Consider the following 25807-nt stretch of genomic DNA (forward strand, 5'->3'; position numbering starts at 1 on the left):
AGAATGAGAGTCCAAACAGCTGAGGAAGACATCACAATAATCCACACCGCAGCAGTGCATCAGTTAATGTCCTGTAAAGTGAAAAGCTGCGTTTCCAAGAAATAAACAAAGGATTTTGATGTGAGAGGACAACGGGATGCACTTTATCACTGGAGAAAGTGTTATTATGGACTTACATTTAAAAAAAAAAAAAAAGATATTGTGATGTTTTTATCAGCTGTTTGGACTCTCATTCTGACGGCACCCATTCACTGCAGAGAATCCTTCTTCAACACATTTTGGGTAAATTATTCCTTTTATTGTAGTGTGAAAAAAACAATCAACATTTGATTTTTTTTTTTTTTTTAAAATGCATTTATTTACATACAAATTATTATCCCGAAGTGCCCGTAAAAATGTTGCATTATTTCTTTTGGAAGACAATGGTTTTCAAACATTACAACAGTTTAAAACAGCGCTTTTCAACTGAATCTGCACTACAGCGTTAATGTTATCCTGATACACTATACACAGACACGAGAAATGAACTATGACTGCATATTTCTTTCAAACATAATGACAAAAACTGAGAGACACTCATATATTGATGCAAAATTGAAAAACCTTAGCTGTTTATGGGAAGATATATGCTCAGACCTCCGAAAGGTCAGGAAATCTTTTTGCATTTGAAACCAATGGAACCTTTATCAAATTAATTTCACATTAAACCGTGAGTGCAACATGTAAAACATGCAACTGAAATGTGTCTAAACTACACTTTTCTGATTATCAGTACTGTACAGTTAAACATAACAGTCTTTATACATTATTTGATGCTTTGCACTATTTAGCATACAAAAACTTGAAATGGCACAGTCTCATAAAAATAGCTTTCTTTTTGCATCAGAAAAAAAGTCTGAGAATATTCAGACAGTAAGAGGCTAAATCATATCTACCAAGCTAACATGAACAATAATATTAATGGCAACATAATACACACACACACACTCAAAAACATTGACAGTATTGGACACTTTTCACAGATCAATAGCTATGCAGACTCTCAAACTCCACAGAAAAGTCCCAAATTCATATTTTTGCTGAAAGCAAACGTATCTTAGCATTATAATTCCAGTGGACGCTTGTTGAATATACTGTATGCACAGTATTTTGATATGATAAAGAGATCATGTATTTCACTCCACTCCAGAGAAATCCTTTGGAAGAAACAGTTGGTGTCTCCAAATTCAAGTGAAATGTGTATTAGCCTGTAGTTTTTGTCCGTAAAGTAAAGCCAATGAAAGCAACAGTCTTTCCATCCACAGCAGAACAGTGAAATCATGGACACGTGATGCGCTGAAACGCCTATTGACCATTAAAAATCATACTGGAGGTCTCTTAAAATGAGGTATGTCAGCTTTAGTTGATGCCAGTTGAAGTTCTGGACCGTTGATGTTGAATCTGACCAGGCTGGAGTCCGAGGAACAAGTCTTTTAGCTTAACCACACTGAATGTTAGAAGCGCCTGTGCTAGCGTTCATATTTCCGTTAATGTGATTTTGTAAGCATCTGCGTAGCTCTCGATGCTCAGGATAAATGTGTCCTCGTTAGAGTAGTGCTCGATGATATTGTCGTCCATGTTCACCAGGATCCTGCGACGGAGAGAACAAACAAAATCACAACAGGCTTATTAGCCGTCATCTCAATCTTGTGCTTGTGCTTTTTTTCATGAAATCACGTACCCTTTCTTGCTCTTCTTGTAAATCTTGGCCATTCTATCGATGGGAACACCGTACTTCTCTGAAATCTGTTGATGTGAAAGAGTTCTTCAATTAAATCACGTATCAGAGCAGAAAATTGACAATGATTTGATTTTGATCGTTTACAAAAAATCTAAAAACCTCTACAAATTTGTTCATGATTGAGATGGATTTATTTTATTTTATTATTATCCACTGGATTTATTCAACTGAAATTGGTCAATTTAAGATCATACACTTAGTTTTGTAAAAATAAAAAAACATTTAATATATGCACTGAATTCCAATTTTGAAGTGGGTGCAACACCTCCATGATTTCGAGTAGAGCGGCAGATACTCACAGCGTCCATGAGTCCTCTGAGAGTGGGCGAGCGCAGCATCAGAGCATCAAACACCTCGTCTGACTCCTTCCTCACGTACAGGAGCACTGTAAACACATCAGGTCTGCTTACTGTCAGAGCAATCTCTGATGGAGTAACTCGACTCAGTCATGTCACAGTTTGTCTTCATTTAATTCCACATTCTATTCACATTCCATGAAGACTGTAGAATCTAATCAGCTGCACATGGAAATCATGCAATAACGCTACATACAGCTATGGACAAAATCAAGAGTTTCACTAGATTTACTGGACTGACTAGGTATGGGTTTGAGAAAAATCTTCAGATTCGTTTTATTCTGTAAAAGGTCTGATTACATTCCTTTTAAATTTCTAATAAAAATATTGGAGCTTTAATTGTATTTATTTTTTTATTTGCACAAAAATTCAAATTTTCTCAAAATAATGATGTTTTCATTTGTTGTGATTGAAAATCAGGGTTATTCCACCAAATATTGATTTCTTAACTCTTCTGAAGTTAAAACACTGGTATTGTGATGTCTAAAGATGACTATAAACAGGACTGAAAACACGGCTTCTTTTATGTTCTTTTGACTAATTGTAATTTTAGGCAAAGAAAATAAAAATAAATACATAAAATTTGGAAAATGTCATCAGTAGTTTACAGAATAAAACAAAAATTACATTTTAGTCAAACGCATAAATATAAATCGCAGATCCAGAAGAAACTGAGAATTTTCAAGTTGTCTCTTTCAAACTGTTTTTATTTAAAATAGAGTTAACCAATGTATTTTTTATGTTTTTGTATCGTTTTCTTGTTGCAAACAGCACCAAATAGATTTTTAATGACTTTCCAACAATAAAATCCTACAGAAGCCTTTTTGGTATAAAATGTCCTTGTTTTACTGTTTATGGCCTGTGTGGCTGTTCTTATTCTTTTCAATCCTGTGCAATAAATAAAGAAATACCACAATAATCTCAACTATTTTACCTTTGCAAATTAGTGGCTAATTCATATGAATCCATAAAATCTCATTTGTACGTTATGTTAATCGGTGGACCTTACTGTTTTCTAAAAAAATTTTTTTATAATAATCATGTTTTGTACAATTCTCATCACACAGACTGATATGAAATCGGCAGCAGGTAAAAGAGTGAGATCAGATGGGAATCCCGCTCTTCAGCCGCTCTGACCTCTCTTCTGTGTCTCCTCTCTGAGCTGTTTATGGGGCGCTGGACAGAAGTCCTCCTCTGACTGCCTGAACATCCTCTTCACCAGCACACTCCTAACACAAACACAAAGAGCATCATCATCATTTGACAAAGCAGCCATCACTGTGTACTTTCAGGGTATATTATTTACACAACAAGGATGGATTACAAAGGAAATATTTTTCTTTTGCAAATATTTCCTTCTCGAGAGCAGAAGTGTGCTATGTAACCGTTTTAAGACCTTAAGTGCTTTTAAAATATTTTAATGTGTAGAATATTATTTGCATGCAATGCTAGATTTGTATGCGATGCATGTGCATAAGACTTTTACTGTAAAAAAATATTAAATTGTATCATCATGTGAATGATAATTAATTACCAGGAAAAAGTCGTCATCATGATAGCACTAAACCAAACACTAAACATATTATATATGATTCATGTAGTGGATGTAAACCACTACAACAATAAATTTTTTTTATAAAGTCACTTTTATTAATAAATATTCTTGAGGATCCCTGTAATCTACTATTGCATCAGTGCTAGTAGTTAATTATGAGGTGAAGTGATGCTCATTTATATATATATACACAGAGTAAAAGCTAAAACTCACCCTTCACGTTCAATTTCCTCTGTGTTAAATGCAAACACCTGCAAAGAGACGTGTTGATAAGTTTGTGGTCTTACTTCCTGTTAACATTCATAACCAGACATCTCTGTAACATTCAGAACAAGCCTGAACATAGACACTGTGATGACCAGTTCAGCAGATATCACTCCTAATAAACATAAGTCACCCAAGTATCCAGGATACACACACACACACACGCTTCACGAGGAAGGCGAGTGTGACCTTTCATGTCAGGTCTGAAAGGTCAGTCACTCTTTAATAAGTTTCAGTCTTGTTAGACACACAATGGACCTCTGAGGTCTTCATGACAGCTCTTTAATAAGCCTCTACAGCCTTTTTGAGATTTGAGGAAGCAAACACTGAGGGCAGACTATGTGAGCACACTTATGGCCTTTCAACACAAAAGAGTGTTTTCAGACTGACTCATACCTGGCCTGCCCTCTGTAAGTTTCCAAAGTGCACATCCGGGATGAAGAGAACCGGCTGGGCATCCAGATCCGTCATCGTTTTAAAGAAGGTGGCGTCACATTTTTTCGGCCCAGAAACCGCCCCGACGCCCGCATCCTTTCCTGATGAGATGATGTCATTTGTAAGCATGTAGGAATAACTCTTATTGATTTTATTAAAGGTACACACGGGTTTCTGTCCAATCAAATGTGCCATGGACTAGCGAGCATCACATCATGGCTCATGGCTGAGAAGCCTCTAGATTACGCCAAAAATGACAACTTCAATGAGAAATATGTCAGGAAAGCTTTATTTTTATGAATTGGAGATACTTCGGATGCTTCAGACCTTTAGTTTTCTTGCGGTTCTGTTTCCTCTCCTCATCTCTGATCTTCCTCTCCGCTCCCTAAGACAAACACAGACAGGAAAAACAGAGAGAAGAGAAATTAGAAACACTAGCGTGTCTGTGAGGACTGTGGAAGGTAACAATAATTAACAACCACAAGGTGGCACTACAGTTCCTGAGTTTGTAAAACAGGAACACAGTATAAAGACATCTAAATCCACTTAAGCTGTAGATAAAAGCTTATTAATATAAGTGATCATGCATATGCTGCAGGCATGATGTATTTTTGTAGATCCAGAAACGAGAATTGTATCGCTGGAGGTTAAATAATGCTAAAGTGAATGGGATTTTAAAGTCTGTTTAACACAGAAAACAAACCAATTTTTCTTGTCTTTTTTTAATAATTTCAAATGTATCTTAATAGTATTTCATCCTCTGTAAATAAGAAAGTGAGAAGAACAACCTCAGTTTGAAATGACCTTCACTTGTATACTATAATCGAAATTGAAATTAATATCTTACCATCATGTCCTTTTTTTCCTTCTAATTTTTCTTCATCTTTTGCTTTTTTTTGCATGTTCAGATGACTGTGCATATTGTTGATACATGTTGTGAACTCTTCACACAGTTTTATATCATTCATAAAATAATCCTATTGGGTTTGTGTCAAGGGAAACTTACAAGTTAACATTTAAATAAAAATCATCACTGCAGCTCTCTATTACTGGTGTTTTAAAGGGATAGTTCACTCAAATGTGAAAATCTGTTTTAAATTTAATCACCCTCAGGCCATGAAGGTCTTTTTTTTTTTTTTTGATTCTGTAGAAAAGTAAAAAAGTAAAGCGCTCTAGACTCGTGAACACGCTCCAGACAGTTTGTCTGAGGCTATAGATTACAGATAGTAATGTTGTAAATAACGCTCTTTTTCTTGCACATACCAATTGTTTTGCTTCATAATACATGAATATATCATCAGGAGCCACTTGCATTTTATAAATCACCAAGGACCACGGTTTGAGCTAAAATTTGTCTTTACTGCTCCACTGAAGAAAACAGTCACTAGTCATATTGACCTGAGGGTGAGTAAATGAACAGCAAACTTTTATTTCTGAGTGAATCTTTTCAACTATTCCTTTTATATCTCCATATTGCTTCCACGGGTACATCCATATGTTGGAATACTATACGCATAGGCTCAAAGGTTAAAGGTCAAGCTTCACCTTATCACAGAAGACCTTGATCTGACAGTAGGCTCTGTGCAGGGGTTTGTTGCTGCGGTTGTTGTAGCTGTAGGTGTCGATCTGGATCATCAGAGGAAGACCCTTCACCCCCTTCTGAGAGGAGAAGTCTGTGCTCAGACAGTTCACCGTGATGAAGATCTACCAATCAGAGAACAAGACAAAAACAGCTCCACGTGAGGATTCATGTTAAGTAAGCATGTTAAAGGTGTCTGTGGAGAGATTGTTCTGATATATAATGTAGGTATCTGGATGCACATGTAACAGACGGTTGCATACGAACTGCCATATTCATATTTTTTAACAGCTTCTTCCGGTTTGACCTACAGTATACGCTGCTGACCGTTGAAAGTGCACCTTGTTGTTCACCCAGCATCCACCTACACACGCAAAACAGGTGCCTGCCTGGACACGTCCGTCTGTGCCACGGACTGCCACAGAAAGCCACGCTCAGACGGCACACTAACAACAACGCAGTTTCATCTGCACAGAGCACGAAATGTCCCAAGTGAAGGAAATAGTTTTATATTATTTAAGATTGAAATATGGTCTCCATTGTCGTCTTTGCATTGGTTTATGTTCAGTTCCAAAGCAGTTATTAATATTTGTGTGGTTAGTTATTAACAGCTTCATATAATCAACCTTTACCAATGCCAGAGGACAAGAACGAGACCGTCGTTAGGTGAAGCGTGGCAAAACTGAATCGGAGCACTTTATGTGAATTCAATGCACTCACAAGATATTTTTCTACCAGAAAAGGTAGCAATGCATGACTTGCATTATAACAAAAGATATCTGTGTCAAATAATACTATCTTTTTAGAATGTTTTATTCATCAAAGAATACTTTTTTAAAAAATGCCATTAAAATATGAAGCAGCACAACTGATTTCAACATTGATAATAATAATAAATATTATTTGAGCAGCCTATCAGAATGATTTCTGAAAGATCATGTGACACTGAAGACTGGAGTAATGATGCTTTATAAATGATGCTCAATAATTACCTTTTTTAACATATATTCAAATAGCAAACTTTTATTTTAAATTGTAATAATATTTCACAATATTAGCACTCGTAAATAAACTGAGCCCTTCAACCAGGATGTCATTTCCACCTCACAGATCAATGGCTCATGGAGACTCAGTTTATGGCTTCCTCCACTCCAGCCTGATGAGAGCAGCTTTGAAGGGACTCGCAATAAAAGGCTGAGAGTATGTAAGGTCAGAGTATGAGATGCTTATCAGATCAAACCGAGCGCATTTCACACCCCGCTGCATGCTTTTACATGAGCTCGGACTCAAAAACAAAAAAAAGTCATACCCACTTAAATATCTTTCCAAGGGCGGCTGCATTGAGACATCACATAGTGCACATTAATAGGTTTACCAATGTGAGTTGGCCTGATAAAAAGCAAATGTTTGCGTAGAGAGCTTTAGTAGAATATACTCCAAAGGCGAGTGTTTGAACTGAGCCCTATTGCAACAGAAGAGCCACAATAGGAGGGCAGGACTCTACCTGTGAGCTGGACTCGGGTGTGTGTGTGTGTGTGTTTTGCCATGTACACAGACCTGGTCCATTTCCTACTCTCAGTAGTGTGTACATGTGAAACCCGAGACCCCATGGAGGAGAAAATATAGGTTTAAATTAATAGACGGAACTGGAGGAGATGCAACAGGGTATTGTGAATCAAACATCACACTATTCATGGCTCTTGGGGCGTGTTCAACAACAGGACAGAAACTGCAGCATGTAAAATACACATATCAGATGTCGTAACACTCCACCCTGTGTCTCAATAACATTTTGTGTATCACACATAATGGTGGTAGTACGGCTGAATGAAAGAAAAAACCGAGATGCAATGATGTCGTCAAGAGTGTGAAACTGAAACTTTAGTTGGGTTTGAGACCTACAAATCCCACTTCAACATCCATGATGGCCATTAATGCAAGAATAATGTCCATAAACCCAAAACACACAGTGGAGGATGCACTCATTTTATAAATTTGCAGTGTCACATCCGAACTTGGTGCTAGTCGACTTACCTTGGCCTCCTCATTCACGTCCCAGGTGAAGGACACTGCATTGTAAGCGATTTCTTCAATATTGCCAATTGTGTTGAAGCTCTCTTTGTAGTCAGCTGTAGAGAGAACAGGAAAAGTCAGTTCTCATACTTGCTGAAGAAAAAAGAAAAGAAAAAAAAACAAAATTTGATTGTGTTTTGGATACTAGGTTTACAGCTATGCACCATCAGCACCAGCATGCACTTCACCTACAGACTGTTACTTGCAGGGGTAGACGCATGTACAATTTATATGGTATATGAATAATTTTAGGGAATTATAAAGCAAGTGGTTTTAAGACTGATAAGCTGAGTGTATATAAAACACCACCCTTCCAGGCTAGATAACTCTTATCGGTTTATGTAAACAAACATTTGCTTTTTTAGTAGCCGCTTGATTGGCCATTTATGACCACTCACACTTTAAACATGTCTGTGATTCTGCCTAAATGTCATTACTTTATAGATTTACGTCAAGGTGATCTCATAACAGTTTGAATTGCTGGAGTCAGCCTGTCTATGCTAGCTTAGCTACGGCAGTTAACTTTACATTCTTCACTTCTAGATGTCTGTTGATGTCCACCAAGCTAAAAGTCAGTGCTGCCCCAGCTAAAGATTTTTTTAGTCAATTAATAGTTGTTAATTTAAGCCATTAGTCGACTAAATGCATGATTATTAATGAAATTATTTAAAAATATAATTAGGGGGCCTTTAAGATCAGCGTTCAAGCGCATTTACGGTATAAACCTTTGCAGCAGAGCACCCACAAAAGTAATGCCAATGTGTCGGAAAAAATAGCAAGGATATATTTTAAATATTTAATATTAATAAACTAGTGTTTTCTAAATCAGTGTCAGCTGTAAAGATGAAGTTGATGCTGCTGACTTACCTCATTACATAATGAGAGACTAATTGAATTGGTTCCTTTAAAACTATTAGGGGTTGAAAGATTTCAGATTTTTTTTAAGTCGACTTTTATGTGGTGAAAGTCGAGTCGAAGTCGACTAGTCGCTGATGATGTCATTAATGAACAAATCTCAAGACTGGAGCTGTGACAAACCCCTTGTGCACAGCTATGGCACATGAAACAGTGCTGCGTACATGGCTATTGCACCTATAACAGCTCATTCTTATCAGTTATTTTGCCTTTGGGTCGTTTTATTTCTCACAGATTTCTGCTCGTTCTAAATCAGACATAGATAAAATAGCACAGTAGAGATTACATTTATATGAACACATTAGTGAGAGCGATTGTGTTTGAATTCATTCTACATGGTAGCGTCTCTCTACTAGTGAAGCTGTGGGGTTTAGTTATTAAGAAATAAATTATAGAACTTTTCAGTTTTTTTAAGCTATTTCATTGAAAAATCACAATAAAGTGTTGACAGTAAATTTCTGCGCTGAATGATTCTGTGCATGCGTGATCTGCTGTCTGTAGCCGATGTGTGTGCATTACAGTGCAGGACCGCATCAGATGTGAACAGCGATTAATTTAACTGACTGTACAATAAGCCGTTTAGGATGTGCATTCTCCCATTCAATTTTAAGCGTCCAGTTGTGTAATGTGAAATCACACATGCATGTGGAGCTTTCAGAGCATTTATTTGTCATTTTAACTGTTAGGAAATGGAGCGTAAATGTGGAAGTCTTTCAAATATTTATTGTCCTGTTGCGCCCTCTATAGGACCGGAGACTAGTCGACATCACGCTTAAAGCATCATGGCAGAGTATTGAAGCCGACTAGTCGATTAGTTTGTGCAACCCCTAAAAAGTAGGCATTTCAAGCCTTCTGTAGATATATTTCTCACGTCTGTGAGGCAAGGAGCACACACAATAACTTTCGCTGAGTTTTTGCAACAAGTTTCATACTTCAAGGAGACTGAGACGGCAGAAAGCGCATCCTATTTGTTTTCTTTATTTTACAAAAGCATGCATTGTTAATATTGAGAGAAAGGTAAAACGTTTCACAGTTTCAAATTATGTTAATTACTCTTATCTGCATCAGCAAAATAATGGCATATTTTAATTTGCTTCCAGTGTCATCAGTGATCATCCCGGCACCTCCATGTCATGCAGGAATGCACTAACAACTAACCGATTAACCAACTAATACAATTTTAGTCAACTACACCTCTTCTCCTCAACTAACCTTTAGCCGACTATTAGAGGGGCAGCCCAGCCCTGCTAAAGTATTAGTATACTTAGAAATCAAAGAGCACCCATTTGCACAACTAACTGCATGATTTAAGGTATCATTAGTTGGTCGGGCCACCAGTAACACACATGCTGATCATAGAAAAGGTGTGCTCAAGTCATAGCATGTATGAACTGCATGTTCAACGTCTGGAAGATTGTTGTGACTCTCATAACAATATCTGTTCAAATCCTTAACCCCAAGTATGAGTGATAGCATTAGTGGTTATTTCCTATGTTAATTAGACTTTCTTTCTTCGGTTTCCAAACTTCTTTGTAATTTAATAAGCTGTCATTAGAGGGGCGTTCATTTCTATGTTAAGTAAACCCAACACCTGTCTTACTTTGGGGTAACTCTGGGATTAGGAATTGTGAAATCCTTCCCAAGGATCTCCTTTGGGTCATTTACTTAGCATGCCCAATGATGCCCGTGAGTGAGCTCCCCCCATTAAATAGCCCCATTCAAATCCCAGCTCTAGCCCCAAGCCTGAGGAACAATCCCGCCTTAACTGCTATTCAAATCCCAACTGTGCAGGTGTCAGGTTTCAGTCACTGTCTCCCTTACATGGCTTCAGCATACTGCTCTATACCATGTGCCCAAATGTCTGTCCACTTCACCAATTTACCAACACTTTCTTTGCATCCTGTAGTAGAAAGCTCGTCTTGCATCAACAAAACATTCCTCTATTTTTTCCCCATCTATGAGAGCAGGGTTTAAGACAAAGAAAGTTGTCATCACTGCTCAGATATTCCCTCAGGGTGCTCCCAGGATGTGAAAGTCTTGGGGCCAAATCTTGACAAAGGGCATAGCAGAGTGTCTGATTACTGGAGATGAGGGGAGGACAAGAAGCAACAGGCTCAGGATGACTGTTCTCTCAAGGTGTGACAAGGCCGAGAATAAGACATGAATTGTTTAGACTCATAGCTGCCCCACTCCAGGTGGACTCCAGCAATTTTCAGCCTGAATGTTTGCTTCTTTTTTCTCATTCAACTCGAATCAGAAGTTGGGCTAGTGATCTGAGGGTCACAAGTTCAAATCCCAGGTGGTGTGACTCATGGAGCTGGAGAATTATTGCGATCTCCTAACACCATTGCATTGCTTACTTAACCCTGGGTTGCTCCAACGGGACTATCCCTGTAATAAAGTGTGCAGCTTTGTATAAGAAACCACCCAATAAATAGCTATAAACTGATTCATAACTAATTAATATCACAGATTCAGTGAGGAAATAAATTTGTCCAGTTGTCAAGAGTGTAAAGAGATCTGTATCGATCTGTTAAACAATCTCAGGACAGACTCTCTAGTCAAAGTTTTTATATAATTTGTGTGTATTACCATTTAGCAACCTAGTACCCATTAGCTGAGCAGGGGGAAACCAAGAGGAACCAAATCTCCTGAGAGCCCTGAGGGCTTCTGGGATGTAAGGCACCATCAGTCTTCAAACTAGTGGTGGATGCACAATGAACTGTTTTGAAAGCAAGAAGTACTTTCAGACCAAAGAGTGTTGAGTAGTAATTTAGTTAATGATTTTCTGAAAATAAAATTATACATAATCTACGTAAATACAAGAACACAAATGCTTTTAGCTATGCAAACTCAATCTCACGCATCGCTGCGTTCATAAATATTTACTCTTTCACATCAACAACTTCCATAGTGAAGCGACAGTTTGAAGGGAATCATGCTGCTGATATACTTATAGCTAGTAACCCGTTCTGTTTAATTCAAGGGTGTCCAAACCTTCACCTTGAGGGCCGGTGTCCTGCAGAGTTTATCTCCAATTAAACACACCCAAAATAGCCAATCAAGGTCTTTAAGAAACGGCCTGCTAGGAGCGAGAATGGACACACTTGGTTTAATGGCACAGACATTTTAGGGTAAATCTATTGCCCCATTGAGTATGCTGTATACCAAAATAACACTACACATTATATCAAATTAGATTGTGCTCTTGCAGCGCAATAGCCAAAGCATGCATGTCTGCGTTCATATAATTATATACAGTAGTGGTTCCCAACCCTGGACCTGAAATATTACCCAATTAACCCTAATAATCCACACAGACTCTTTGAGACCTGAAATGTGTGTTTTAGAAAATCAGATAGCATTTGTGCTGTTGGGGACTATCCAGGACCAGGGTTGAGTACCAATAGTATAGAGGATCTGTTAAATCACAGATAGCCATCCCTTTCTGGAGGGCTACCTTTCTGCAGATTTCATTTCCAATCCTGCTCTAGCACATCTCCCTATTATTTTCTAGTGATTCCTATGAAGGATTAGACACCCTAGGCCAAATAAACTGGGGTAAATTGGAAATGCCTAATCCAAGATCAAGCTTAAACACTGATCTCAGTAATGGAGAGGAAGCCTCACCGATGTCCAGAACCCTCTGCTTTGCCGTGTGCTGGCGAGAGTGCCAATACTTCCAGTACTTGAGCTGCTCATCGCGGTTCTTATCTTCACTGAATACAACCATGATGACACTCTGATAGAGGAAATGAGATAAAAGAGATTAACAGAGGTAATCACGATCCACTCGTGGCTTAATGCCCATTGCAAACAATCAAGAGTGGACAAGCATTTTCTTAAACTATTACCATTATAAGAATGCATAAAATAGACACACATTACAGTGTAAAAGTTTGGGATTGCTAAGATTTTTTAATGAAAGTAGTCTTATGTTCTCGCCATAGCTACATATATTTGATCTAATATACAGTAATTGTGAAATATTGTTACAACTATAAATTATTTTGTAAACACATTTTCTCTTTTAATACTGTATATATTAAAAGGTAATTCATATGATGAAATTTCCTGCAGCCATTACTCCAGTCTTCAGTTATTACAGGTGAAAATAGTTGTGTTTTCTAAAAATAATTATAATAATTTTGGAAGAGGTTATCATTTTTGTTTTCAGTTTTCTTTAACGAATAGGAAATTCAAAAGAACAGCATGTATTAGAAATAAATATTTTCTGTCCTTTTTGATCAACTGAATGTTTTTTTTTTTCATTTTTCATTTTTTCAACTATTTAATTTAGAGCTGTCAATCAATTAAAATGTTAAACAGAAATTAATTAGGTAACATTTTAGTATAGGGTCCAATTCACACTAATAACTACTTTCTTAGTAGCATGTCTATTATTAACATATTGACTGTTTATTAGTGCTAATAAAGTACATATAATGCATGACATCCATAATCCTACCCAATACCTTAAACTTAACAACTACCTTATAAACTATTAATAAGCAGCAAATAAGGGGTTAATTGAGGCAAAAGTCATAGTTAATGGTTATTTAATAGTGAGAATTGGACCCTAAAATAAAGTGTGACCCAAGTTCTTCAGTTATCTGGTTTGATAGATGGAGGCAGGCCTACACACTCACCCTCACTTTGCTGATGGGATGTCGGAGGCGTTTGTTGGCACTCGTCTCATTCAGTGTAATAGCATAGAACTGGCCTTTGTTCAGGTAGGTCATAGGCCCTTCACCCTGCTTCTGCCGCAACGACCTGCTGGCCTCGAGTGTGTACTGGAAGGTGTCTCTATTGAACGTCATGTTTTCAGATGTGAGAGCTGATTCGTCATAATATTACCCAATGATGTACATAATTTCCATTTAACTCACTTGGTTGCAACAAACAACACTTACAACATTTCTGACTGTTCAAATATGAAGTCTTCAGCTCCAAGAGATGATGGGCGGTACTTCTGCATCTAAAAAAGAAAAGAAGCAATCAGCCATTAATCTGCGGTATTAAATCCATGTTTTACAGCAAATGTTTCAGAAACACCAAATGAAGATTTCAGATGCAAAAGCCTCTATGTGCCATCTGAAACTTTCTTCTAAAGTAAGCGTTTTTAACAGGCTCCAATGTTTAGGTTCAGTTATTTTACTTTAAAGGCAATGTATAGGTCCTTTTCTATGGTATTAAAGTGACATGCATTAACATAAATATAAATTTGCATCTAAACTCTTCAAATATGAGTCTGCTCTTACTTCATTGCTGTCTTCCTCATAGGTGCTATCTGGACTGCTGCGATGCTCATCTTTCCCGTATCCACTGTGACATACAGTCGAGGTGTCGAACGAGTGGCTCTGCTCACAGATGACCCGCATCGGTTCCTCTCCTTCTGTCCTGTAGTGAACGCCCGAAGCCATGAACACAGGAGCGTACACCTCAGCCTTCACCAGCGCAGCGTTCCCGCTCTCTCCCGCAGACACGCCGTACTGCTCCCGTTTACTCTCCTGGTGATCCGTGGTGAGCGACAGATTAACAGGCACTGATTTCAGGACCTGGACGTGATTATCCACGGTCTCCGGCTCCATCGGACCGCTGTTTCCCTCTGGAGTGTTTCTGAGAGAGTATGAAAAGCTGAAATAAGTCAATTTCTTTTTATTTTTCTATTTATTCAACTCCAAACATTTCGCTGACCTCTTTTCTGGTTCCTCTGAAATTCCAACCACTTTGCTGATGGGCAAAACTCTCTTGTCTTTGGGCACCTGCAGTGGATAAAACGTCAATAAACAGCAGCGCTGATAATATCCTAGACACTGTTTCACTATAATTACTTGAACAGAGATTTATCACTCCACACAGATCAATTGAAAACTTCCTGATAGTCTTCCGCTGGGTAACTTCCGTTTCAGATCAGCAAAGCAGCATCATTTCATTATATCCTTACTGTGATGGTGTGTTTTGGCTTATGAGACTCAAGCTATAAAGTTGCACTGGTAATGACATATTTATGTCTTTGTTCATTAGTAAAGAAATTGTTATAAGTATAAGTGTTAATACTCTATATTCCCACATTAATTTGACCCAAAATACCAAAAATAATAATTTCACTGGGACATAAATGCACTGAAAACTATTATTATCAAAAACTTGCATCTTAATCAAAAATGAATCTTTATAAGGATGAACAAAGCTGTTGTATGAACTGAAATACAGTGCATGGGTTTATGCTATAATGCATAAGTCTATAAGTTTTTGCACCTATATTTATCATATTTTCAAAATTGATTCATTCGAATTCCTTAAAGTCACCAAAAATCTGTTAATTGTGAAAAGATATTTTCGGAGCGTCATACTTTAGGCCCAGTTACCAACCGCTTGCATTGTATGGAAAAAAGAGCAGCTTGAACATTCTGCTGAATTTCTCTTTTTGTGTTCCACTGAAGAAAGAAAGGTTTCAAACACCATGAGGGTGAATGAATGATGACGTGAAAATGAGACTCGGCTGATGGCCCTGACCTTGTAGTACTCATAGAGGAGCCCCAGGGCGGCAGCACTGTCTTCGTCTCCATTGATGCTCATCATGGCCTTGGTGGCCGCAGTAAGAGGATTCTCCAGGTAAGACCTCCAGGCCTCGTCCTCACTGGTGTAGGCCCGGCGTGGGTGGAAGGACGGCTCATTGGGCACCACTACAACTAGCCTCTTACTGGGACACACACATGCACACAACACTACATCAGCACACTTGCAAACAGAAACACAGGCATAAATGATCCAGCTGATAAAGCTTCATGTAAAAGCTCTGTTTTGCATACTGATGAAAACAAACCTGCACACTGCACCTTTTGTGAGTGTGATGTATAGTGTATTGATGACCAACCAAACACTGACAGCAGACATCGCCAGAAGTCCTTCTGCATTTTACAGCCTGACACACAGCTACAGCTACAATGACATGAGGAAGCACCACTGCTGGTCTCCCTATTTAATATCATATTATATTAAATACATATCATGCTGATTTTATTCTTCAGAATCATAGACATTCAGCAACATACAGTGGTCTCAAAATGTTTTTTGGGCCACGCCTAAAAAGAAATATACAATACAATTCTACAATAAAATTATTAAAATGATGTCACTAAACATTGACCGGTTATGCTGTTTTGTTTGTTTGTTTTTTATTCATCCTGACTTCTCATCTGATCAGTTTCTGAGTGTTTTTTTTTTTTTTTTCATATAAGATGTTTCTTGTCTAATGTCTATTTGTTTACAAGGATTTATGGGCATATGTTTGTTAACCAATCTTAAAAGTTAAATTATTATTATTTTATAAATGAGCAGATTCATAATTTATTGTTTTTATGACATTTTTTTATTAAAAACATGTATATACAACACATAATTAAATAATGAAACTCAGATGTATCTCTTTTGACTTGGATTCTGTTTTTGTGGATTCTAATTTGTCTGTTATTGTTCAGTTATAAAGAAAAAAACTGTCACGATTTCTTTACCCTAGTAGTGGGTAAGGAATTAATTACTTAAAATGTTGTTCTATAAATATAGTCTGCTATATGTACTTCAGTGGGCTCTTACAAGTGTAAAATGGGTAGAATACAAGTAAAGCGGGTCATCTTCATCATTGTGTGCATACAAAACAAATTAATAATAATAAAATAAATCATCATATGGGATGACATTACAGTGAATAGTTTCCTTAGCTCTGAAATAATATCACTTGGACTGCAGTGTAAAATTAAGTGCATCTCCTGAGGATGAGGTTACAAAGGCGCTAAATAGTTTCTGATATATTAAGGTAACTATACTTCTTGTATTTAATATTTTTCCTGTCTGTAAAGTCTGGGTGTTTAACTATCAGTGTGAGGAGCTAAATTATCTGAAACCCACATTATGTTTAAATTATCACAAGGTGTCCTAATTTCACTGTCTTCACCAGGTTTAATAGGAATAGCGCATGAATTAATTTCTATATAATTCTTTGAAACGCAGAGATTAGTTATCTTTGCCGTGCAAGATCCGTATCGTGACCAACAACCCTGAGGATACGCCAATTCACTCCATTTACTTTTCCTATATTGTATAAACGAAAATGTGTTTAATCACCACGAACAGAAATAAACCGGCTGTTACGATGAAGGACACAACAGATCTGAATACTGCGGTGAATAAAACAATCAAAACAACCGACCAAAATCAAGAAACTTCACATAAGACACAAAAGGTGCGTTAAAACTAAAACAACGTTCTGCATGATCGTCAACGATCCATAGCCTGCTAAAGAAAAAAACAATAACGAAATAACACAGTAAAATAATAATAATAATAATAATAAAGAGGGGTAACTACATGTTGAAAATATTTATTTTTAGTAAAAAAAAAATATAAAAAATAAAAAGTCATGTAGGAAAAATTACATGAGAATGAATTTCAGGTAGATTAAATCCAAGGTGTTTCCTTCGTGAAAAATGGCGTTTTGACCGAGAAAAAAAACTTTCTTCATGCGTTGGTATTTATTAATAAAAACAATAAACCAAACAAAACCTGTATAGAATTATACGCAGATAACGAAACTAATACGACTATAAAATAATGTTTTAAGAGTTCAGAGAGAATATTTAACTTTTCTGAAAGCACACATGCAGAATGGCACACGGTGTGGCTCCGGGACTTGTGTTGAGGTCACGGAGGATTGTGTCGCAGTCCTGACTCTTACCTGTCTGTCTCCTGTGACATATTCCTCTTCCTCCGCGTTAATTCCTCCTCGTGAAACTGGACTTTCAAGTCGGTGCAGGTAACAGAAGCCTGAGCGCGAGTGAGAGATGCCAGAACCCGGGCTACAGGTAAATCCACTTTCCTCTCTCGGGTTATTTCTCCAGGGCTGAAGGAGCAGGTAGGAAACACCTGAGCTCGCCCGGACAGTCCTTCCCGAAGCTTTCAACGAGTGATTTAGGAATAAATAAATATAGATTGAAACCTGTGTAACGTGTTAAGTCTACTTTTCATGTTTTTATTGTTTGCGTAGAGACCTATAGGTAAACTTTGATGGATTTTTTTCTGTGTTAAGTATTTGCGTTCAAGTAGGGGCGAGGCGTCGCTCTGATTGGCCGGGGTGAGAAAATATCGCTCGCTGATTGGCTGGCGCCTTTAGAAGACCCTCCCTCACCTGCAGCCATAGACTTGTCCTAAAAATAAAGGGCAGGATGGAGCCTTTGTGTGATTTCTAGAAAATAGTTATTTGTTAGCTATCTGTTTTTTTTTTTCTAGGTGAAGACTAAAACCTTTGTGTTTGGTATGCTATAGCCAAATATTTAGTATATTCAGTATTGTGAAAGAAAATTAATTGGACGACTTAAATATATATAAACCCTTACGAAAAAGTAGTATACTTCAACTTTATTTTACTAAGTATACTTAAGTAAAGTTCAACTATATTTTTAAGTATACTTCATGTAGCAAGTATACAAATATCAGTGTTCTAGTAGTATACTTGTAAGTTTATTGTTTCAATACTACTTGGCATTAAATTGACCCAATTTCTAGTATATACAAGTATACGTTTAAGTATCCTTTAAGTATAACAGTAACAAACTAGTTTACCTCTATGTTTTTAGTTTGTACTTTAATTATACTAAAAGTGAACTTATAGGTATAGTGATATAGTTTACTAATTAAATACTTTGTACACTTTTAAGTATAGTCTAAACTACTAGTCTAGTAGTTGTAAACTGCAAGTATACTCATAAGTTTTCTTTAAGTGAACTTTACATCATACTTTAAGTATACTACTATGTCACTATTTAGGTTTTAATTTGTATATGTTTTGTTACATGAATATCTGAACATATAAAACATCCATAGAAAGAACAGAGTATCTGCTTGTAAACTAAAACATTTTATTTTAGCTTCATGCATTCTTTTTTAAACACTTAAATTTTTATTAAAAAAAATAAACATTTTATTCCATAACGTTACAGATTTGATGCTGTTTCATGTTGGATGATCGGGTAAGATTACATGTGTTAGTATCTGGTGTTTCTTTTTTCTTCTTCACTTGTGTTGTTTTGGAAATTCTGTGCAGAAAATGTGTACTAGCGCCCTCTACTGTATAATAATGACAACACAGATTCCAGGAGTATAGCTCAAATATATTTAATCTTTTTGTAGGTATTAGTCAACTATACTTAAATGTCATTTTAAATATATTTCTGAGAAGTACATGAAGCCCATTTCTTAGTTTAAAAGAAGTATACTAATAGCACACTTGAATAAACTTCTTTTTCGTAAGGGATGCATGTGTCTCAATGTCAATTTGTGTCAACTGTTCTTTTAAACACAAAAGGCTGGATTAATACAGTTTAGGTGCAATTACGATGGACTCTCCAGGAGAAGATGAGAATCAAAAAGGTTTTCAATTCGCAAATGATCAAATGCATTTTCTTTTGATTGTCATGTTAATATCAGAAAGAGTGGTTCACACAGGTGCACAGTCGGATAATGCCCCAACAAATAACACACATCCTATTTTGATTCTTACGAAATTCAAATCATCAAGACCTGACATGCCCAGAAGTCAAATATTACTTCCTTAAAGAGTTAAGTTAAATTCTGTGTGAGAAAAAATCATCGGTGATATTTCCCACACTTTCTGGCCCTGGAAAAGCTTGTTTTGTTCTTAAGTGTCAGGTGTGAACATGCAGGTACACAGTGACATCACTCGAGGAGAATACATGGGAAATGAGAAGCTACTCACACAACTTGAAAACACAACAATACCGATGAGAGAGATTAGCTGCGTTTACATGGACACGTTTTGTTTCAGTCGGAATGAAATCAATCAAAGGTGAAGAGTGGTATTGTATTACTCAAACATTAGTACTGTTTTGAAGATAAGCATCAGTATTGCATTGATACTAATCAGAAATGTTTCTTAAGCAGCAGGTCAGCATATTAAAATGATTTCTGAAGGAACATGTACAATTCTGCTTTGAATAAATTACATTTTAAAATATAGTCACACCCAAATGTTATATCAAATGTACTGTAATTTTTCTACTTTTTTAAATAAATGCATGCTTGGTGAGAATAACAGCGATCAAAACCATTAAATCGTTATTATTCCATACATTTGGCCGCCAGTATACAAGTTCCCTTTATTGAAATGCACAATATAGCATCCTCAATGTTTCTGGCACCATGCATATATATATTAATCATGACACTGGATATCTACAGGTAGCAGGATAATTTGTTTACCCAGTGCTATTGTCACCTTAATGAACCGATTGTGAGAGAATGTAATGTTTGCCATTACCCCTTCTAAACAAACAAATTTGCGGCAGCTCTGGTAAACCTCAGTTCACTGGAGTGTAAACACTGGGCATCCATTGAGAGGGAGTTTGAAGACTGACACCTTGGGCAAGCAAACACTGGCTTTTGTTTGGAGCATAGCTCAGCCATTCAAGAGAAGCAATAAAAAGCCTGGGTCAGAGACAATGGCTCCCTGCTTGAAGGAGAGGGGGTCAGATTGGGAAGGGTAGCGGAGCAGTGGGGTCTGAATGAGACTGATATCATCTCCACGATCTGCCCTCTCTGAAGACCCCTGACCTCATCCTCTCTGGATGCTCACAAAGGACCACTCAGACTCCTGACAGTACATTTGGACAATCAAGTAAAGTTTAGCTTCTTTGTTATTTAAATGCAAGACTCTTTCAAAGAGATATGATAACGGTATGTTTACAGTGCAGAAATTATATTCCAGCATTATTTCTATGCTTAAAGAATTCATTAAATACTTTGAATTTGAATTATTTTTATATTATCGGTTTCATTGAAATTGTATTATTTATGTTATGTGCTTTGGTCTTTATTATTATTATGTTTTATTTTTTAAATATTTATATATTTGATAGTTTTCATTTTAGTGATTTTAGAGTGACCATACATCCTCTTTTTTTTACAATTTCCTTGTCAGGATTTCTAAATTGCCTAAAATGTGTGGGTTTTACCTTTGTTTTGCTATTGCTTTCATACATGCCGAAAGTAATAACTGAAAAGTAATTTGACCAATAGTGTGCAGCCATTGTACATAATCGACCAATCATTGTGTGGGAGGCTCTAGAGAGAACATGCAAAAACACTTGCATATAATGTAAGAAGACTGTAGAGAGAATGTGAATAGGAAAACAAAGACAAAGCCTGGACACTTTAAGACACTTTAGGAAACCCAGCCTGGATATGTCCAGGAAAATTAAGATGTATGGTCACCTTAAAATTACTAAAATGAAAACAGAAATAAAAAAAATAATTATACTTAAATAAATATTAAAAATGTTAATAGCTTTATTGTTTTTAAGTTAACATTAACTACACTGCAGACAGTATAGCCTAAAGTTCACATTTATGGAGAAAATTTGAGCAATGCATGCCTATGCAAACGTTGCCAGAGCTTTGCTATGCTGAAAGCTAATTGCTAAATTGTGCTTTTTATTATTATTTGAAGTATCATTCATGTCTGTAGTGCAAATGGTGTGAGATGTCATGTGCCAAAATTTAATTTAGTGGTATAAATCATTAACCTTAAGTATGAGCAATAATAAAAAAATGATGCTTGGCATGCAAACACTACTAAAAAATGGCTGTTAGCAACATTAGCTTAAGCTAAATCGCTAAAATGTCGGCTCAGACATCAAAGTAGATCCACTTAGACCATGTTTTTGATCTTGATATGAGTGTTTAGCATGTCTTCATGATTACAGCCCATCTTTTCTAATCTCTCATTGTGAGCACCTGGTGTTTTCACTACTGCGTGCAAATGAAGTAGCTGAATAAATACAGGTGGGGTCTCAAAACGGTATTCTCCAAGCTTTGCCCAAAGGCTTAAGGCTAATGCCGAAAAACTGTAACATTGCAAACAAGCCTGTCTCACCATGCCTGGACTGCCCACAGTAAAAGGACAGGATGTGCAGAGAGCCAGAACGCAACAAAAGAGGCGGATCACATACTGTATATGTACACAGAAGAAAAACCTATTGCAGCCAGGGCTCCTTTAAGACTACTTACACAAACTTTTGTAACCATTCAAGGCCTGCTATTGAAACTGCTGCGAGTTTAAAACAGGGTACTATTTAGTTTGGTACTTAATACCAAATCTGAACGTCCACAGCCCACACTTGTGAAAAATAAGTGTGCTTAATTGTAAAGAATGTGCACTTGTAGTGTACTTCAAATCTTAAAAAGTAGATTTTTAATCTTAAATGAAATAAAAGGCAACTTAAGTGTACTTAAAGAGAGTTCACTTTCATTACTGTTTTTAACACACTTAAGTACACTTTTAACAAGTTCACGTAATAGTGTCGAATTAAGTTTTATTATAAAATGCATTTTAAATCATTCTTTAAATAATTTTGTTCATTGAAAACAATTCTTTTCGTCATGCTTTAAAGTGCACTTGTTTTGGTGTGTTGACTAACATACTAAAACACATGTAAAGTACTCAATTATTATTTTAACTGTGTTATTCAGTTAATATATAATATGTACTAAATTGCAACTTAATCATTACAGGTGTATTTAAATCCATGACATACAAGCTTCATTAAATGCCATTAAAGTTCATTTTTGTGTACCATTAATGCTTGCCAGGACATTCAGCATGCAGTACACTTTAACTTTAAAAAAAAAAATTAAGATGTACTTAAGTCCTAACAAGCCATTAATGTCTGAAAACAGTTAACGTATATTATTTTAAATGGTAAATTATATTTTTTATCTCTTTCACAATTGCAAGCCGCTGCTGGTGTCTACATGAGTACTTTGACAGCTGAAGTTGTAACCTGACAGTGTGAGACAGGTTCAGGCACGAAGTGAGCAGGGTGTCACGATTTCTTCTGTCCATCGCATTCCTCTGTGCAAACACATGCAGGGCCGGCTATGAGAAAGACAGGGAGGTATGCAGCATACCAGGGATTTCTGAGATGGGAACAGGATTCCTGTTAGGACCTGCCCGACTGCGCCGTCTTCCCGTTTGGCAGGTACGTCCCAGCATGCAGCGGGACTGTGGAGTAGGGGCTGGAATGCAGTAGGCGGAGGCCTCGGACAGCAACTGTGTCTCCAGCTACTGCACAGGTGAGCAATCAGCGCTCAGGCGACTTTTCGTGGGGTGGTGGAGCACGGAGGGGACGTGTGCATTCCAGTGGCCCTTAAAGGGACTGCAGTGTTTTCTCTTCCCATCCCAGGATGTCTCGACTCCAAACCTGTCCTGTGGGAAGCTGCTGAACAGGTTGGGTGAAGGGGATGATTCTCTTTGCATCAGCACCATAAACCTGTCTCTGGGCCTCTGCAGTCAACAATGATGAACCTGTATTACAAAGCGCTGTTCGCATGCATTTGCATCGGCAGGTGCATTTCACGCTTCAATTGTACTTCATAGGAAGCTCTCAGGAGAACGAAATGAGGTGACGGACCAGCTTTGACAGAACTTATGAAAAATAAATGCATTTGAGCAGATTTTTTTAAAATCAGTATATTATGGATATGACATATTCTTTAAAATAGTATACTTGATATAACTGCTGGCTTATTGCAATCAAATTAAATGTATTATATTTTCAATTTATATTAAATGCAATTAGCTAAATTTTATAGTATTTTTTGACTGTAAGACTTAAGTACATCTTCAGAATTTAATAGCAAATTGTTAACTTTAAACAATGAATAACACACTACAGTTCAAATCATGATCAAGTACTTTACATGTGGTTCAGTGTGTTAGTCAACAATAAGCGCACTTCATTGAAGCACAACAAAAAATTATTTAAAATGCACTTTAAAGTAAGACTTTTAATTTGACATTATTACAAAAGTTCACTTTGTACTTGTAAAGAAACAGTCATGACAGTATCTCACTTTAAGTCACTTAAGTGGCGTTTTATTTCATTAATATTATCTGCAAGTAGAGTATTTTTAAATATACTTTTAAGATTAAGTACACTACAAAATGCAGTTCAATGAATTATTTTTTGTCACTTGTGCATGTGTCAGTACTTCTGCCATTGTGGTGAACGCGGAGGCTGTCCTTTCACATTTTGTTTTCAGTATGGTTGGATGTCAGTGCAAAACAGAGGAAGTGACTGACAGAATGGATCAAAACAACTTCCTCTTATATCAAGCTCAGGTTCCTCCCCCACATCTGAGAATGCTTTTATGTGCTGAGGGACTTTCATATTGAGAGACGCAATTAGTGTGCATTAAAACACATTTACACACTGGAATTTCACCACAGCTTTGTCGAGACTTGATCAAAGTTCTTATCAGCTGGGAAGATACATTACAACTCATGATACTCCTACATTCAAGTGATGTAAAGCATGCACGGAATGAATTTTTTTTTTTTTTTTTTACATCAATAAAATGCAATATTAAAGGAAAAGTTCACTCAAACTTCTGTCATCATTTACTCATCCTCATGTCGTTCCAAACCTGTATGACCTTCTGTCGCCTGCTGAAGAGAAAATAAGTTATTTTGAAGAATGTTGTTAACCAAACAGTTTTTAATTTCTGTCTGGTAGTTGATAAAATAGATAAGTGAAAAACAGAACAATTAAATAATGCAATATAATACAGGAGTACAAATATTTATTGAAAACATATGATTGTTTCTTCGAATGAGAGAAGAGCAGTGGGCAGAGCACATATCCCTGAGGGGCATCAGTGATGATCGTAAAAGTCCTGAATGTGAGTTTACCCAGGTTCACTTGCTGTTGTGGAAGAGCCACTGACAGATTGTGGAGATTTATTACATTTTATTTATTATTTATTACAGATTTATTTTTTTAAAGAGGGTACTCTCATCAAGTTTCAAGAAGAACAAAGGAAAACTTTTTCTTAAAGTTTAAAAAACTGTAATTTTTAAAATATTAATTTATTAATAATCTTAAGAAAAAAAATTCACCACAAAGAACCTTTTTTGCAATAAAAAAGAGATTCCATGGATGTTAAAGATTTCAATGAAAAACATTTTCTTTAAGAGTTCAGAATATATTTCTTTTACAAAGAGGAAAAAAAATACTGTTATAGGTAAACCACCCAAAACACACACACACACACGTTTGTTTTTGTGAAAAGTGGGTTCATCCCATAGGCGTAATGGTTTTTATACTGTACAAACTGTATATTCTATGGCCCTACACCTAACCCTAACCCTCACAGGAAACTTTGTGTATTTCTACTTTCTCAAAAAAAACTCATTCTGTATGATTTATAAGCGTTTTACAAAATGGGGACATGGGTTATTTCCTTATAAGTCACCCTCTCCTTGTAATACCTGTGTCATACCCATGTCATTATACAGAGTTGTGTCCTGATATGACACACACACACACACACACACACACACGACAACCTAGCAACCACCTGGCAGATTTTGCTAGCATATTCTGTTTGTTCAGAAAACATAAATACTTTATGTTATCTGGTTGTTCAGTGAAGTGACTAATGCTGTTTATATCCCCAGAATTACTTTAAAAAGACTGTCTCCAAAAATGGAAATTCTCTGGGATGTCTGTGGAAAATCCGTCTTTTGACCAGGACAAAGGACAGACTGATATAATTCACATGTTGCTATTGAGGGTCTGACACCTGGGAGATTTCCTTTCAGGAACCCTCAGGCGGGACATCTCCACCCAAGCATGCTCGAAACTGCACCCAACATTCATGCAAAATGATGGTAGATGGTGTGTGTGATACAAAACTGACAAAATCATAACGCATATACTGTATGCATTTGCATTTGAAACACAGCTAGGCTGATTTAGAAATATTTCCTCATT

The 25807-nt window shown here is 36.7% G+C and overlaps 1 protein-coding gene across 1 annotated transcript; it reads right to left on the reverse strand.

The window, feature by feature from the left end:
• Positions 1-356: 356 nt before the first annotated feature.
• LOC127935592 (grainyhead-like protein 2 homolog) lies at positions 357-18017 on the reverse strand. The gene is made up of 16 exons (XM_052533600.1): positions 17695-18017; positions 15477-15663; positions 14655-14722; positions 14219-14576; positions 13871-13935; positions 13607-13763; positions 12588-12699; positions 8004-8098; positions 5936-6094; positions 4718-4775; positions 4352-4491; positions 3905-3942; positions 3274-3365; positions 2080-2165; positions 1721-1785; positions 357-1630 (listed from the first exon to the last, which is right to left on the reverse strand). The coding sequence occupies exons 1-16, from the start codon at positions 17712-17714 to the stop codon at positions 1516-1518; spliced, it is 1815 nt and encodes a 604-aa protein (XP_052389560.1). The 5' UTR covers positions 17715-18017; the 3' UTR covers positions 357-1515.
• Between the last annotated feature and the right edge of the window lie 7790 nt (positions 18018-25807).

This window comes from Carassius gibelio, chromosome A19 (assembly GCF_023724105.1).
Source record: "Carassius gibelio isolate Cgi1373 ecotype wild population from Czech Republic chromosome A19, carGib1.2-hapl.c, whole genome shotgun sequence".
Lineage (NCBI taxonomy): Eukaryota > Metazoa > Chordata > Actinopteri > Cypriniformes > Cyprinidae > Carassius > Carassius gibelio.

Coding starts and splice junctions, on each gene's coding strand:
- LOC127935592 (XM_052533600.1), bottom strand. CDS start 17,714: ATGTCACAGGAGACAGACAG. Junction 12,700..13,606: donor ATCCCATCAGCAAAGTGAGG/GTGAGTGTGTAG, acceptor TTCCTCTATCAG/AGTGTCATCATGGTTGTATT. Junction 4,776..5,935: donor TCAAGGTCTTCTGTGATAAG/GTGAAGCTTGAC, acceptor TGTTTGTCTTAG/GGAGCGGAGAGGAAGATCAG.